The sequence below is a fragment of the Eleginops maclovinus genome, chromosome 11, assembly GCF_036324505.1.
Source record: "Eleginops maclovinus isolate JMC-PN-2008 ecotype Puerto Natales chromosome 11, JC_Emac_rtc_rv5, whole genome shotgun sequence".
NCBI lineage: Eukaryota > Metazoa > Chordata > Actinopteri > Perciformes > Eleginopidae > Eleginops > Eleginops maclovinus.
The window spans coordinates 20,722,155-20,739,229 of NC_086359.1; the positions used below are offsets into that span (position 1 = coordinate 20,722,155).

Genomic DNA, 17,075 nt, shown 5'->3' on the forward strand with positions numbered 1-17,075 from the left:
CCTGATTGGTTGTGTTGAATGTAGGTGTCCTTTGGCAGTCCTTCAGTGTGCCTGTGGCTGACTGCTATCACACAGTCAATCTGGACAGGTCTTGGCCTAATAAGGGGGATCTGAAAGCTAAAACGCTTGTCTGGGTCCAGTAGGAATTCCAGTTATTTTTATGGGTCAACCCGAAAGTTAGTATCCTTGTTATCCCCGTAAAAAAATTAAAAAGGGATGGGGATTTTTCTGTTGGATTTTGGATTAGGGCAGAAAATAAACTCTATTGCAAGGATACCAGTTCTTTTTCTGAAGAAATATAATCTTCACAATTCTAAACCACTTTTAGGATTTGTTAAGCGTATTTGCAATTGCCTGGAGTAAAAAGCATTAATACATGAAGCTGTGAATGCAATACAAAGGCTGAGGCACAAATGATTGCATCTGTAATAGTCATGTTATGTCACTCTATGGAAACTAACATTTTGTCTTCTCCTTCCTCCGCAGTCTTCATCTGCAGCTTCATGGTAGCGGCTCCCATCTTCGGTTACCTGGGCGACCGCTTCAACAGAAAGGTCATCCTGAGCTGTGGCATTTTCTTCTGGTCCATTGTTACTCTGTCCAGCTCCTTCATCAGCATAGAGGTACGACACTGCATGACAGAAAGTATGGCAGCACAAGAGCTGCAGTCTTATTCAATTAGGCAGCTGTCACTGTGACAAGCTAATTATTCTGCGATGATCTGGATATGCTTGATGTTAAGGCTAGTAAAAGAAATGACACGCTCCTTATGTTGAACACCCGCTTTGCCTTTGTAGACATTCTTTATGTCTCTCCCTCCCTCCCTCTCCTTCTGGCAACCAGCCAATCAACTAATGAAGGCCCATGCCTCAGACTTGTCTCAATTACAACTGTTTAGACGATAAGGCTCTGTTGTTTCACTGCCCCTTGACAAGTGGATTTAGATTTGATATCTCTAAAAGCCCCTGTGCGCTGCTGAATGCGTTAAACAATAAAATTATTCCATGAGTGGAGGGGAAGGGTGTGCCGCCATCACATTGCAGTAAAAGGCTCAGTGCATGTGTGTTTGCGGGGTTGCGTAGACCCTTTATACAGTCATGAAGGACAGTCACAATCAAATTTGAGCAGACTGACGATGATCTGAAGTCGTTCCACTTGCAGGGATGTGTGGCTTCAAATGCTACCTGAGTTAAAGTTATGCGGCACGCAGCCTGTATGCAGAGCAGCGTCGTGAAGTCCCGCAGTGAGTAAGCCAAAGCTCTTCAGCCCAGAGCAGTGGAAGGGAATGACAGCTCGGAGATGTCTCAGGATGCGTCCTTCCACTTAAATTCCCTATAGACTCGTCTGCTTGGAGACAAGATGGCAGCTATTTGCCTAAGAAGGAAGTACATTCATGCTGCTCATGGCTAAGATAAAAAATGAATGGCCTCTTCTGCTCCGATAGATGCCACAAATGCCGCTGATTGCTGATGAGGAGATGGGATCCTCAGCTCCTGCAGTACTTTGCCCTCAACTTTAACTTTCCCCTTTGAGACATAATCCTGAGAGTGACAGTCAAATGGGACAAGAGTAGATGGCTCTTATGAAACAGCTGTCGCCATGAGAGATGAAAGACATGACGTGTAATGAAATGTTAATGACCACTTACAACTGAGTCCTATCATTACGCATTTAAGACACTGTGGGGCATTTTTGAGTGATATGCAGCAGACACAGAGTTCAGATCTTATATAACAGGCATTTGCCACTGCTTTAAAGCTAGATTTCACCCTTATTTCTGCACAAGCACAACAGATTAGACTCATAAAATGTTCACTTGTATGGCATTTAAAATCTGAAACACATTAGTGGAGGTCTATTTATAAACTCGTACCCAATGAAAACATGAGTCTTTTCATTAAATATGATCTATAAAGAGGGTGACACTATAATGAATGTTACGGTTTAATCTGGCTGATTGACGATCCTCCAATCTTTTTAGGAGTGATTGTCATCATTACAGCTGTAATATTTTTTAACAACTAAAGTAAGAAGAGCATGACAAAGGTGGTTGAAAAGTGGAATGTCATTTATAGCATTTCATTATAAAGTATTTTTTAAAATGCACAGAAGTAATAAATAAAATAAATAACTATCCCTTATTCTCCTTATCAAATCGGAGTGTTCTGCCTTTGCAAGCAACTTAATCTTTCTGGCACTTCTATGGCATCTCTGTTTTTGTTCATTGCTGCTTGCATCTCTTTTCCAAGTGGTGATGAAAGTCTGGTGACCACACAAACAAACAGCACTACCATTATGATCCCACTAAACGACGGGCCATTAAAAGAAGAAAATAGACTGACTGACACTCAAAACAATTTGACAAACAGAAAGATATACAGCAGGGAGAGCTCAGCTGTGATCAATCACGAACACAGCGGCTCCCACATAAAAGAAGAAACAAACAATTTAAAGAGAAAGTTCATAGCAAAATCTAAAATAGCCTTCATATTTGGGGTTTATTTTCCTGTAATGCTATTTATCAATCTAGATTGTTTTGGTGTAAGTTTCTGTATGTTGGAGGTTTTGATCATAGCAATGTCTGCCTTCTCTCCGATATAATTTAACTAAATGGCACTTGGCCACTGGTGCTCAGAGAACCAAAAAAATGAATTTGACTCAACAGCAATGTCTCTTTCATAAAAACATGCCCAGTTACTTAAGATAATCCACAATACCTGCTGTGGACAGTTTTTAATGGGGAACTGTTTTATTTGTTTCAACTACAACTGTTACGTTAGCTAGCCTTGTTGTTAGGTGAGCTAGCCATATCTACAGATATGCATCCTTGCATTTGCGTGTTGATACAGTTCATGAGTGTAGTCCGGTAAAAAAAAAAAAAGGTTCCTACATTAAACTGCTCACAACAGGGTTTATGGATTACATTAAAAAGCAGCGTCATGATTTTGAGGGTAAGACATTGTTGAAAGGAATGTTTGGCGCATTGACCACCACAAACTGGGCGCCATTTAGTTGTATTATCTTGGAGAAAAAGCAGAAATCTTTATGGCCGATATCCCCCAACTCACACCAAAAACATTTACATTGATAAATAGCACTACAAGTAAGAGGACAAATATGTTGTTTGGATTTGAGGGTAAATCTCCCTTTAAATGTAAATACCACAGCAGAAACTATTTATTTTCTTTCATGGAATGGATCCCTTGAGTGTCATCTTAAATAGGAGGTATTTGTGTGTGTGTTGTAGTCTCCAGGGCAGGTCATGTTTGATGGCTGTGTGTATGACCCCATGACATGATGTCACATCCACCAGCGTGAAGCCTCTAGTGTCGGCTGAGAGCTCGGGTCAGCAGGGATCACCATTTCTGCTCTGCGACCTACAGCACCATCATCAATCTCTTTTCACTGCTGACAAACCCTACAGTGTAACCTCACCACGCTTGATCACAGCACACTCTCACATTATTAAGGCCCACATTGTGCATTTTTCAGGTGGAAATATAATAATTTCCAACGTAATGTAAGGAAATTTGACCGTAAGGAAAGCTACCAAGTGAAATACAGTGTTGCTTTACTGAAACGAATGGCCTATATTGACAGGATGAATCATTCCATCCAGGTTGTTCAGGAACCAGGTTACTATAGCTTCACAAGCAGATACCAGAGTCTGTATCCAGTCAGTAGTGGTTTCCATGGAAACAGTTAACAATCCAGCTGCCTACACAAGTGCCCCCACCAGTGTGCATGGTCCTGTTAAAGTCTTTTAAGTATTCATCTTTTCATTTATCACCTCTGATGAAAGATAATATGCCATGGTAATTCAATATAGCTAAATTGGATTACACATTAAAATACTAATGTGATGCTACTTGACATTTTCTTTGGCTACATTTTCTTGGTTGACCAAAGATAACCTCCTTAAAATGTTGGACCAAGTGCAACCAAATTTTGGATGTCTTGATATATGACAACAGGCAATGTGTGTAACATGAAAAATATGAAATGTATCCAGGAGATGATAAACACTGCAAATAATAATTTTAGCAATATCCTCCTACCTCTGATTACCTTGAAATCTCATAAATAGTCAGAGGTAGTTAATCAGAAGATACATGTGGCTTTTTCAACTTGCATTCAAATACACATTCGTACTGAACTACGATCAGCAATGTAAGCCTGACATGACAACATGGGCATTTAAACACCTTTCCTATTTTAGGAATATAGGAACAGTTGGACTGCTTTGTGCTATAATGAAACTTTTCTTAGGAAAAAGACTTCCGACCGGATGAACCGCTGTTGGGTATTTGACATTGTGCTCTGTCTCGGAACTTTATAACATAACTCATATTTCTTTTTTCTTTTTCTATCTGCAGTACTACTGGCTGTTTGTGCTCTCCAGAGGCCTGGTGGGTATCGGAGAGTCCAGCTACTCCTCCATCTCTCCCACCATCATAGGAGACCTGTTCACTAACAACAGCCGCACCATGATGCTCTCTGTCTTCTACCTGGCCATCCCACTGGGAAGGTAAGTGCCAGACAGACACCGGCAAACAACAGTTCTATATTTAGAGGTGTGGACATTTGATGAAACTATAGCTCAGTGCTTTCATCCAATCCAGCTGGTTCTTAACATGTTAAATCCAAAGTAGAATGAGCATCGATAATTTAAATTATCCTCACATAGCAAAGGTCAGGCTTGCTCCTATCTGACTCTTTTCTTTTCAAGACACACAAAGAGCCCTCTGCAGAAAGAAAAGTAGAACTTACAATTGGCTGTGGAAACGAGAGGCTTTTTGGTTTGTGGCGTGGGGCTGTGAGAGTAGGCGGTATTATTAAGCTCAAATCCCCAGCCTTTTCAGTTCATTCAATCAGAAAGAGGGCCACAGGGAAAAAACAAGCAAAGCCAAGTAATAAAAGATGAATGTACCGGTGGATGCCACTTGAGGTTTATCGTTGTATACAGTGCCTAACAGTATGCGTCTGAGCAGCAGCATCCTGCAGTGTTTTCCAGCACCTGCACGCAGAAACACAGACAAGGAAATGTTGAATTAAAAGAGATTAAGCTGCAGTCTCTGTAAACTGTAACATAAAACCGGTTGGCAACTTTAAAATGAGTTGCATTGTTAATAATAATAAGCGGTTGATTATTTTCAAGATTAATTAAATAGTTGTTAATTACATTTTAGAAAATGGCGATCAGTGTTTCCGTGAAGCCCAAGTCGATGTCCAGAAATTATTTGTTTTGTAAAAGAAGATTAAAGAAACTTGCTGAGATTTACATTTAAGAATCTGTAATCAGAGAATGTTAAAAAGTATTTCTTTAAAAATTACGCAAATCATTTAATCAATTACACAATAGATGGCAATTAGTTGAATAATTTACAACTAATCAATGAATCATTCCCGTTCTGATTTGTGACAGTTGTACACAATGAGTAAGGTAAAGTCTACCCTGCCCTCTGAGTGGTTGTGTTATGCCGTAATGTTTGGGTCACAGTAAACTGCCCAGCAACAGAGACAATAGGAGGTGAAAGAGTGGGCCTCAGTAAAGTGCATTTAAATATCCTATCCAGTCTCCCACTTGTTTGTACTGAGGTTGTTATGACCGTTTCCAGGAAATGACCTCAGGAATTAAACCGGATTCACAGGAAATGGATTCCCCTGCTCTCCCTTTCCCCCCATAATTTAAACTTGGCCACAGAGACAGCTTTCGTGCCATGCCGGTGTTTGATCTGAGCATATTTTTTCATGCTCAAGTTTTATTGTGGGTGTTGAACTTTCCAAACACTCTCTGGGTGGACTCTGATAAGATTAGCTGTTAGTCACCCACTGGAAATATCATATGCTGTCTGAGCCCGTTTATACTGCTGTGTTATTTTTGGAGATCTAATCATGGAAGCAGACTGTTTCCCTTTGCTCTGTGTCAGTATGTGTATGCTAAGCCAGTTAAACATCTTTTGGCCATTGAGCAGCCTATGCAGATAACAACCCACAGTTAAGTCATTGTCTACATTTATCATCAATCTATTGCTCCAATCAGCTAATCTAATGGAAAACCGCACCTCCTGGCCAGAGGCCCTGTGCATGCAAACAAACAGGTTCTCTGAAAAATCAGGAAGTCTGACTGACTTTTACTGGCTATTTCTAGTTAAGGAATGAACTACGATGGGTGACAAATATAGGGGAAATAAATGAAATGTCTAGGTATTTTGCCAATAAGAACATCTTTTTAGTAAATACTCCCTCATTTGGTGTTATTATTATGGTGGTAAGGGGGGCTGTCATTGTACAAGAAAAATGATTGCCTTTTCTTTTCAATCCAACCATTTAAATCCCCAAAAAGTCAGTTTATTGTCACCTAATACAAAGAAAAGTAGGAAATAGCAAGCTGGAATCAGATTATCATAATCAGATTAAATAGTTCTGGTTATACTGAACACAAACATTTTTTGTGCTGAGATTAGGACCACAGAGTTAGCTATCAGTTCTTCAGTTTACTCTATAAATCCTCTTTGTCCTTCAAATATTGATGCTATCTAGCAGCGGAGGCTTATCCCAGCATTAGGCGCGCTTTATCTGATCAGATCTGGCAACATTTCCCTCAAAGTATTTCGCTGCTTTGTCCCTGCATCACACATGACACGCTTAAACTCAAGTGAAATGCAGTAGAATTCAATAACACTGTGACAACATACAGCCTCCAGCTTTCACACAACCGTGTCACAGGAGTGCTCTCTTGGCTAGTGGGCGGAAACCTTTGCACCTGCATTTTGTGCACGAATCACACTTCCACAAATAGACCAACCAGATAAGTAGCTACCGGTGCTTTGATCAGTTACACTGTCATAAGCCCTCCATGTCAAGCAACTAAACACTCAAAAGCACAGACAAACAGGAAGTGTGTAGTGTAGGCAGATTGACTCATTTACTTTATATACAGCATACTGTGTGCTGAGTGAATCAGGTTCTGAGTTATTTATAGGATGTTTTGTGTCTTTCTGTCTCTCTGCAGCGGGTTGGGCTACATCCTGGGCTCCAGCGCCAAGGTGGCTGCGGGAGACTGGCACTGGGCACTGAGGGTAAGGTCATCCCCCAACACTGCACACACACATGCACACAACTTTAGACAGATGTAGAGCCCCTCCTGCAGGGCTCGGCGGTGAGGACTGTCTTGGATCTGGGGTCAGGGAGGGGGGGGGACACAGCCCTGACATTGTAGGAAAGTGACAGAGCAGAGAGAGCTAAAGGCTCCGACATACATCCACATCATCAGCAGCTCAGCCTCCAGCCTCCTACAAAACCCTTTCTAGAATTATTTCTGGAAAATGTAACATCAAACTCACTCAACATCACCTAATATGAGTTCAAGCTAAGAAGTCATTTGTTGGAGTGTCTTTCTGTTCTGATCTGAAAGTGGATTTATGTAATGTTAAGTTCCGCTGTGCTAATTAACATTAGCGCCTAGGTTAGCTCTAAGTATGTTGATTTAATCATTTAAAACTTGTGTTATGTTTGTTACTTACTGTACGTAAAAGGTTGAGTTTTACGTCACCAGCTCACTATTGCGTCTTCAACAGTCTGTTTTTAAACAAAGGGGAACAATGGAGTCCATGGTTGGGAGATGACGCACTTCAGGAACCGATGCTTTTCAGAGAAAGCAAAAAATACGTGCAACTTGCACATATTCCCAAAGAAGGCACCAACCTAGCATAGACTCAAAAATTTCCTACATACTGGCTCACAAAAAAAAAGTAAAAAGGTGCCCCAAAATATTGAGATGGTTCTATTTTAATTAGAGGCTGAAGAAAAAGCTCTCAAGAAAAATTAATCTGAAGAAAATGGTTGAGATGTCCCACCTTGATAAGGTATTGCTTCAACAAAAGATTCTTATTGGACAGTTTAGTTTTCTCTTGCAGCAGCACACTTACTGCATACTTAAAAGCAGACACAAGTGTTAAATCAGGACCATAAATCACTGTTGTCAAAGCATTTTTTTACAAGGACTCCAATGAGTACTTCAGACAAAGCGTTTAGAGGCATACCAGCAGTAATGGATAGCACCAATGAACGGTCTGAAGGGACTCCCCAGGAGCAGCTGACTTTGGGGTCAGCTTTTAAAAAATCCTTAAACAAAGTATGACCTGACTCTCACAAACCGACATTTTAAAGGAAGACATTAACCATTCCCTCAGCATGTCATGGAGGAAGGGATTCCTGGAAGTGACATCTCACTGGGTTTAAGGAAACAGGACACACGTCCATTTCTTCTTGTCTTTGTGGAATATAAAAAAAAAAACAAAGAGCGGGGCAGTTTGTTCCACAGCAGGCACAATGACATTCCAATAAAACAATCTCAAAGCCAATTAATCACCTGTGTGGCATGCAGAGGAAAACAAATACCAAGACATGAAACAGGCTCTGTGCTGCGGTATCCTGCTTTGAGGAAAAAAACACGACAGCGCTTCCGTTTGTTTTTGCCCAACATTTTCCAGCCACCTTGTTTTTGCAAATGTAGACGATAAGAAGGAATGGGGGGGAATGCAGAGATATGAGGAGCAGGAGAGGGCAGCAGCTAATTTGTTTGATTGCCAACCATCCATTCAGGAAGCGTCTAATGGGCCCTTCGGGAGTCAGGGTCAAAGGTCACAGACTCCTGGTGTCTTGTTGAATAATGATGAAGGGACATGAGTGCAAAATGTGCAAAACAAAGCAAATATTAATTTTATTTAAAATGAGCTCGCTCAGCTTCTTCCATTAGGCTGCCTCTGGCTGAAAGCATATTATAATACGCCGATGTGGATCCAATTAAGTTGCTCCACACCAGTGGAAGAGAAAGGAGACATTATGGGAAAGGAAATGATCAGTGCTGGTGTAATCCCGCACCTGAGACCCACTGCATTGAACCGCATAATCAGCAATGTTATGAGCCACATCAAATTCAGAATTACTCCCTCGATGAAAAACAAGTGCACACATATACACACCTACATACACGCATTTTACTGTACCACAGTAATTGTGCATATAAATGGCTTTTATTAGCTACAATAATAAACAATGATGAATTTCCCCTGACGGATGAAATGGTTTTTTTTTTGTTAGCAATTTGTATTACTCTACCAAATCCTCCGCCACACATCCCATCCTGCTTTTGTGTCCCCCACATAGACACACACATGCACGAACATGCTACCTCATAAAGGATGATAGTGAACATAATAGCAGATGGGCATTTATAAAGGTTTTCACCTTGGTGCAGAGCTCACAAAGAGGCTTTCAAGGCCCAAAAGCTCTTCTTGAGTCTTGTATGCCGATGCACACAGAAAAGCCCCCCCCCCCCCCCACACACACACACATAAATGCACAACAGGGTAAGCAGAGGGAATGTTCTCAGCTCCAAAGGGCTTGTATAGGATGTCAGGCGTATCGGCAAACACACTGGCCTTCCATTCAGGTTGTAAACACACTTTTCTTTGTCCTGCATCTCAACCACTCACTCTGTGGATGTCCTGTCAGGGAGATGTGTTAATATGATCCAAAGCCTCATATGTCTTTCTGGCCCTTATAGGTGTCCCCAGCTTTAGGGATCACTGCGGGAACCCTCATCCTGCTCTTCGTGCCCGAGCCGAAGAGAGGCGCCCCAGACCAGATGGGATACATCAAGACCCGCACTTCCTGGCTCTGTGACATGAAGGCACTCGCCAAGAAGTAAGATAGACCATCCCATTTAGAGAACATACCAGGTTTAGGAGACATTAACCTGTTAACCTGTTCAGAGATGAGGCCCTAACTTCATCTGTTTTTCCCCAATAGATCAAAGATAGCCAGGCATGCAAACCTTTTTTTCTTCACTTTTTGAATATAAGTCCGTCGAAATGCCGAAGATTTGCTGATTCCAACTCCTCAAGTGTTTTACACAGTTGTTGTTATTTCTGATGTTTTATTGAACACACTTATTGCATAAACACGTTCACTCCTGGTTAGCCTATACTAGCCATTAGAGGCATATGAATGTCTACACTGGACTCAGGGAACCAGTATCATTCACTCTAAACTGTGAGGGCAGCTTTGCATCCTCGACACTGTAGGCCCTTGTTGTTATATGACCTGCGAGCTAGACTTCTTTAAGAAATGTTATAAACTCTACTGAGATATAGCCATGCAGGTTTATGGGAACTATTTCAGGAGAGCTCAGTGTGAATTTTAGCTTTACACAGTCTTCCACATTCACAACCAATGGAAAGTGTTAACAAGTGTTATTTTTGTCTCCTGAGTAAAACTGTCAACCTTTGCTGCATATGATTTCAGCACCAGGGCTGCTTTAAATTCAAACATTCTCACATGCAGGATAATACTAATCTTGTATAACCTCCCTGTTATCGATGGGATTTACAAAGAGATAGAGACGAAGCAAGTGTGACAGCAAATAGGCGCTTGTTTATGTTTGCCTTTTGTAAGCCAAGATAATGACTTGCTTTAATTGTTTTGTTTCTTTGTCTTGATAGTCGGAGCTATGTGTTTCCTCCTTGGCATCCTCCTCGGTGTCTTTTGCCACTGGTGCGTTTGGTATGTGGATCCCTGTGTACCTGGCCAGAGCTCAGGTCGTGCAGAAGACGGCAGAGCCCTGCACCACTAAAGAGATCTGCAGCAGCACGGACAGGTGAGAGGTTAATGACTAAACACATAAGACAGGCTTTGAAGTCACTGGTGTAACGTGAAACCTTGTAAAAGAAAAATATACCATCATTGTTTTCAAAGCTGGATGACCTGGAATGAGCTACTACAGCTACTTGCTAACTGAAACCTTCAGTGATTACATGGTGTACAAACTGGCATGGAATACATTTTGAATAACAGTCTTCTTTCTGCTCTCCTGTCCAGCTTCATCTTCGGGGCGATCACCTGTGTGACGGGTCTCCTGGGCGTGGTCATCGGGGCGGTCACCACTCGCCTTTTCCGCCAGAAGACAGAGCGAGCCGACCCGCTGGTGTGCGCTGTCAGCATGCTGGGCTCGGCCATCTTCATCTGCCTCATCTTTGTGGTGGCCAAGAAGAGCATTATAGGAGCCTATGTAAGACTCACTTCCTGTAACTATTCTGTTTAAAATATGTGCGACAGAGGAACTTTAATTAAACAATGGAGAGGGGTTGTGATAAGGACACATTTGGCTTTACTATTTCCAAGAATCAACAGTGTCTTAGTGAGAAATGTCCCTCTACAAAGAGTGATTATGTTAATTAAGGATTAGCCTCTGAGGCTGAGAATTAAAAGGGAAAGTCTTGTATCCAATCTAACAAGAGAAGGCTTAGTAAAAGCTCATCAGGTGGAATAAAGCATGTAAAAGACACCTTGCCTAATGCCAGATCCTCTCAGGCCCACAAGCAGTGAGTGGGTGTCGCTCCTCATAATGAATACTCTAATTGAAGGTTAGATGGAGACAGCCTCAGGAGCTGCTGCAGGTAGCTGAGGCTCATACCTCATCCAGCCAAAAGTTAAAAGTCTCAGGCTAATGCCCCGAGTGCGTGAGTTTCTAATTGCCTTGTGAAACAGGAAAGGGTGCAACTTAACAACCCATGCCCTGAAACAATGCACTCCGAGCTAAGAAGCAATTTCTCACTCTTATCAGAGACATGGGAATAGGAACTGACTCTCAACAGCTTGGGCGGTATTAATGCTGGAAACTGGAAAAGATGGAAAATATTTCCCTGCGTGTAGAGGAACTTGCTAACCTTGGCATGCGTGAACCCTGACTTCCTTGCTGTATATGTGAGGTGTGTTAAAGTATGTAATCTTATCTTGGACACTTTCTGCTTATATAGGACTGCGATAACATGCCATCTCAGTCAACAAAGGATTTCAGTATTAAATAATAATCTTGTTAATTAATTGGAGAATGCTGGTGAAAAAAGCTGTTTAACAAAGTAGTTACTAAATGATGATTTCAATTGAATAAGTTCAGATATGAACTCAGATAAGATCAACAGCCCACATTTATTTAGTGACTGAGGAATTAGTTTACACATGAGGTGCCCTAATGTCCATATTCATTTATTAAATAATTACAGAGCCGTCCAACAATACTTTAGACAGATGCTGTTTGACAGAACCACCACCACATTTATATGTTAGTATCGGTGACAAAGGCTACATATCCAGGAGGAGATTAGGATGGCGTATGAGGGCCATTGAAGCTACAAATAAAAAAAGGACGGGTATTAATCTGAGAAAACTAAAAAAAGTAACACTTTGAGGAGATATTTTTGCTATTAAATTAGGGATAACTGCTGATTAAAGCCCCTTAGTATGGCGGTAATTGAAAAGATCTTTGAAATATTGAATATATTCGGAACATCTTCATGCAAATGTATGACTTAATCTATGATGGTAATGTCAGAAATTATTCAAGTTTTTTCTCGTAAATGTATTTTTGTCTCTAGATTTTACTATATTATATCGTACAAAAACAAACAAGTGTGATAGAAGTTCAATCATAACAGGTTGTAACTTTTAAACTCTTGCCTTCTTCTCAGACTAATCTACTGTAAACTATTAAATGACCGTACAGTACAGCAGCAGTTGTAAGTGATAAGCTCAGGTTTCATGGTGAAGCACCAACAGATGTGTCATGTTATAAGGCGTGACGCGGCTGTAACCAGCGACCCCTCGCAGCTGTTGTCTCGTCAACACACAGCTAATCTGAGGAAAGGCCGGGCTTCTCTCTTCTGAGAGGCAACACTTCGGTCACGGTGTCTGGTTCGCAGCTCTCAGAACCAACTTGTCTACATCTCCTCCGTCAGACTCCCTCTGTAGCTCTCTGTTCTGTACTGTAGATCTGGCCCACTGGCAGAGGGGTTATTCCCCAGCAGGAAACACACATAAACCTCCCGTATTAATCCGTGCCAGATGAATCTAGGCCAATGGTTCTTAACCTTGTTGGGGGTACTGAACCCCACCAGTTTCATATGCGCGTTCACCGAACCCTTCTTTATTGGAAAAATAAAACGTGATTTTTTCAAATTCAAGACATAGGTAGCTATATGTTTTACTGGTGCACAAAATGAACCGTGCATCAACATCACTGTGTTCAAAGAACAAAACCAGCAAAACATGATTTTCACACAGAAACAAAAACATAATAATGAGTACTTACTGCAAATCAGTGCGACTTCTGCTGTTGCCTTTGAGAGACCAGTTCAGAAATGCGCGGCTTCACCTTGGCAAGTGCCACTCTCATGTCATTTTTGCAACAAAGTCTGTTCCTTTTCTTCGTTTTTATGTCCAGCATCCTCGAAAAGGATTGTTCTCAAAGATATGTTGTAACAAACGGTATGAAAATCTCCAGGGCTTTCTTAGCAATAACAGGGTACGTTACCATTTGTTGACACCAAAACGTTGAGAGCGTTGTTGTTCTGAAGAGTTGCTGTTGAACCTGGCTCTGCCAAGTGATGTAGCGTGATCACCTGCAGCCAGTGATGGCCAAGCGGGGCGTGTCATCACGAAATCATATGAGTCGGGTGTGTGTCTTGACCTCCGCCGAACCCCTGAGACTGACTCCCCGAACCCCTGGGGTTCGATCGAACCCAGGTTAAGAACCACTGATCTAGGCAATACAGACATACAAAGAGATTCCACTGCAACCAAATCCCTTTGGGTCTGTTTCTAAGAAAGTAACACTAGCTGGTACCAACCCGTGTATATACAGTAACCTATTTGCACAAATAGTACAGTGCAGAGGTGGGACCAAGTCACTGTTTGGCAAGTCCCAAGTAAGTCCCAAGTCTCAGCAGTCAAGTCCAAGTCAAGTCCCAAGTAAAGACAGAGAAGGGCAAGTCGAGTCCAAGTCCAAGTAACACCAAAGCCAAGTCGAGTCCAAGTCCAAGTCCCAAGCTTCTTCGAGTCCTGAACAAGTCATCATGTACTCTTCACTTAATAATGCCATTATCAGACTAACGATCACACAATTTCAACATATCAACCTAATCTTCAGTATTTTTTTATACATACAGATTAAACTATGCATATATTTTATATATCTGTATATACGCATGCGCCCAAAGACCTTCAAAGTATTGTGTGTGAATGGTGGGTTAGAAATGTATGAGCATGGAAGGCACCACTGTCATCCTAAAGTTGGTAAAGCGCCTTGACTATGAGGCATGGACTGTGTGGATGCATGTAACTGGCATTGATGCTTAAGTGGATGCCAGTTACAGTAGGTCAACATTTTGCTTAAATCACAAAGAAACCTAATATTTCAATAAAACAATGTTTAATCTGCATAACAATTAAGCAGCATGACTACACACAATGAAAGGTGCTGGGGGTAGGCGCTTGAGAGACAGACAGACAGAGAGAGAGACAGAGTACACCTCCCTAATCTTAGTTATTTGTGTACATACCTGCAAACTCAGAAGGGCTGAAAAAGGTGACAAACTAAACCGATGTAGGGGGGGTCTGGGGGGTCTGGGGGCATCCCCCATCCCCCCCCACCCCCCCAGCCTTTGTACACGTTGCCTAGCAACGTCGCACATGCGAATTATATCCTGCTCCGCTCCGAGTTATAGTAGTAGGCTATTCATGGGAAACGCATGAACAGCACGTTAAGATCTCGGCCAAGTCGTAATTAAAAGCAGTTGTTCATTATTTAAGTTAAGCGGCGGTAACGCCAGTGTTAAACACGGTGTTAAACACGCAAATGCCGGTTGGTGTGCGTACGGTACTGAGTGTTTATCGGTCCACAGCCGTAATCAGGGGCGTAGCCAGGACATTATTTCTGGGGGGGCCAGCTCTGGCCAGTCTTTTATTTGGGGTGGCACTTGATTGTCAAAAACTACTATTTTAAAACTCACGCACTGCATCACTCAGAGCAGCAGTTTTTCTAACAGCTCATCTAGCCATAAACAATGGATTGAACCTTCTTATGGACACTAATGATGTCTTACTGTTACTGATAATCCCATGTTATTGGAATGGGTGCTTAGATAATGTGCGAGTGCGATGTGTCATGATTATGTGAGGGGGTTCAGGACTTTAACATGAGAAGGGGAAGCTTTTAGTGCAAATGACAGAAAGACACGATATGAATTGTCATTTTAGGCGATCATTTATTAAAGTAAACTGTAGCCTTTTAAGTGCAATATTCATTTTATTTGCGATAATAAACATATGTATATATAAAGAGTAAAAAATAAACGTCACACACACACATGTCCCATAAAACATAAAGAAAAACAAATATCAACAATGTGTAAAATGTACATTGAATTGTGTGTGTGTGTGTGTGTGTGTGTGTGTGTGTGTGTGTGTGTGTGTGTGTGTGTGTGTGTGTGTGTGTGTGTGTGTGTGTGTGTGTGAGAACATGTACATTGAACTGTTTCACTACAAACAGTGTGTGTGTGTGTGTGTGTGTGTGTGTGTGTGTGTGTGTGTGTGTGTGTGTGTGTGTGTGTGTGTGTGTGTGTGTGTGAGTGAGTGAGTGAGTGAGTGAGTGAGTGAGTGAGTGAGTGAGTGAGTGAGTGAGTGAGTGAGTGAGTGAGTGAGTGAGTGAGTGAGTGAGTGAGTGAGTGAGTGAGTGAGTGAGTGTAGGTAGATCCATGTAAATAATTTGACAATTGTCTTTTTGTAATTCTTGAGAACATATCTGAGAGTGTCTGTCTGGGAAGCTGACCAGATAAGTCTAAATAGAACAGACATGTACTAACATTGCAATACCCATGTCACATAATACACTTTAGGAAAAACAAAAGAATGTTGGGGCTGTTAATGATGCAGAATTGGCAGGTATAACAGACAGATGCTGGTTACTTAGCTGTTAGTTTACAGCAGCTGTATTCTTCGGTTGTGATGATTTCTAGCAAATCGATCAACAAACTCATCTAAATTTAAAGACGCTGCCCTCCTGTGTTCTATGCTCAACACCCCTAGATCACTCAGCCTATCCTCTCCCATTGTAGTTCTCAGGTGTGTTTTGACAAGCTTCAAGCAGGAAAAACTGCGTTCACAAGCAGCTGTGCTGACAGGTATTGCCAATGCAATTTTACAAAGCCTGGAGAAAACATCAAAGACATCCTGGTATGGTTCAATAAAAGCTGCCAGCTCTACAATTGTAGGTGGTCTCTGTATCCCTTGCTTTATCTTACGATCTAAAACTCTTTTAATTTGGTAGAGCTCATGCTCAAGGTCCACAAGGTCACACCCATACAATTTGGCAAATGCAAAAAGGCTATCTTTGTCACAGAAGCTTCTGCTACTTGGATTTAAAGCTTGTATTCCACGCATTATGTCACAATTCTGATTGGAGAATCTGTTCCTGAGCTCAATGAGCATCCGGTCCAATACCAGATTAAAGATTCCTGTCCTGTAATAATCTTTGCCATCGCCTGTTTCTTGTCTGCCCACAGTAGACAGAACATGGTATCCCTGTAGCTTTGAACTTAGTGTTCTCTTACGTTTTGGAGCAGTGTCTACAGAGACATCACATTGCTTTGCAAGCTCCAAAACAGTGTCCCACAAATCACCAAACACCTGCTGCTCACTCCTGTAAGATTCAAAAGTACTAATAAGTGCCTCCACAAGATCCACTGCTTTGGCCAAATCAAAAGAGGAAGACTGGAGCATGTCTGACAGTAATTTTGCATCTCCCAGAAGTTTCTTAAATATGGCAAGAAACACAATGAACTGGAAATCAATCTGAGGCAAAAGGCCTCTGGCACCTACTGACCTCTCGCCACTGTTCTCATCACCCAGTTCCTCAAGAACTTTCACAACTGCTGGCAACCTATCCCACAAATTACGGCAAGCATAATATCTGGAGGCCCACCGTGTGTCACTCAACATTTGCAACTCTCTGGGTGCACCTGCATACATCTCCTGTTGCACCTGTAACCATTTGGGATGCACTGCCGATCCAGACATGTAGACGTACAGCTGTTTTAATAAGGAAAAGAAGCAATCAGCCTCTGGGATCCCTCTCACAGTGTCCACCAGCACCAGATTAAGGCAATGCGCATTACAGTGAACGTAGAAAGCCAGCTTCGCTACTTCCTTAATTCGGGCCTGCACACCACTGTGCT

General features: G+C 41.8%; 1 protein-coding gene across 1 annotated transcript in view; it reads left to right on the forward strand.

Annotated features, from left to right (window-relative positions):
• Positions 1-17,075, forward strand: part of spns2 (SPNS lysolipid transporter 2, sphingosine-1-phosphate) — a 78,304-nt gene that overhangs the window by 41,660 nt on the left and 19,569 nt on the right. The window contains 7 exon segments of the mRNA XM_063894722.1: positions 487-623; positions 4,377-4,528; positions 7,016-7,082; positions 9,572-9,711; positions 10,509-10,522; positions 10,525-10,663; positions 10,885-11,074. Coding sequence (XP_063750792.1) covers positions 487-623; positions 4,377-4,528; positions 7,016-7,082; positions 9,572-9,711; positions 10,509-10,522; positions 10,525-10,663; positions 10,885-11,074 — 839 coding nt within the window.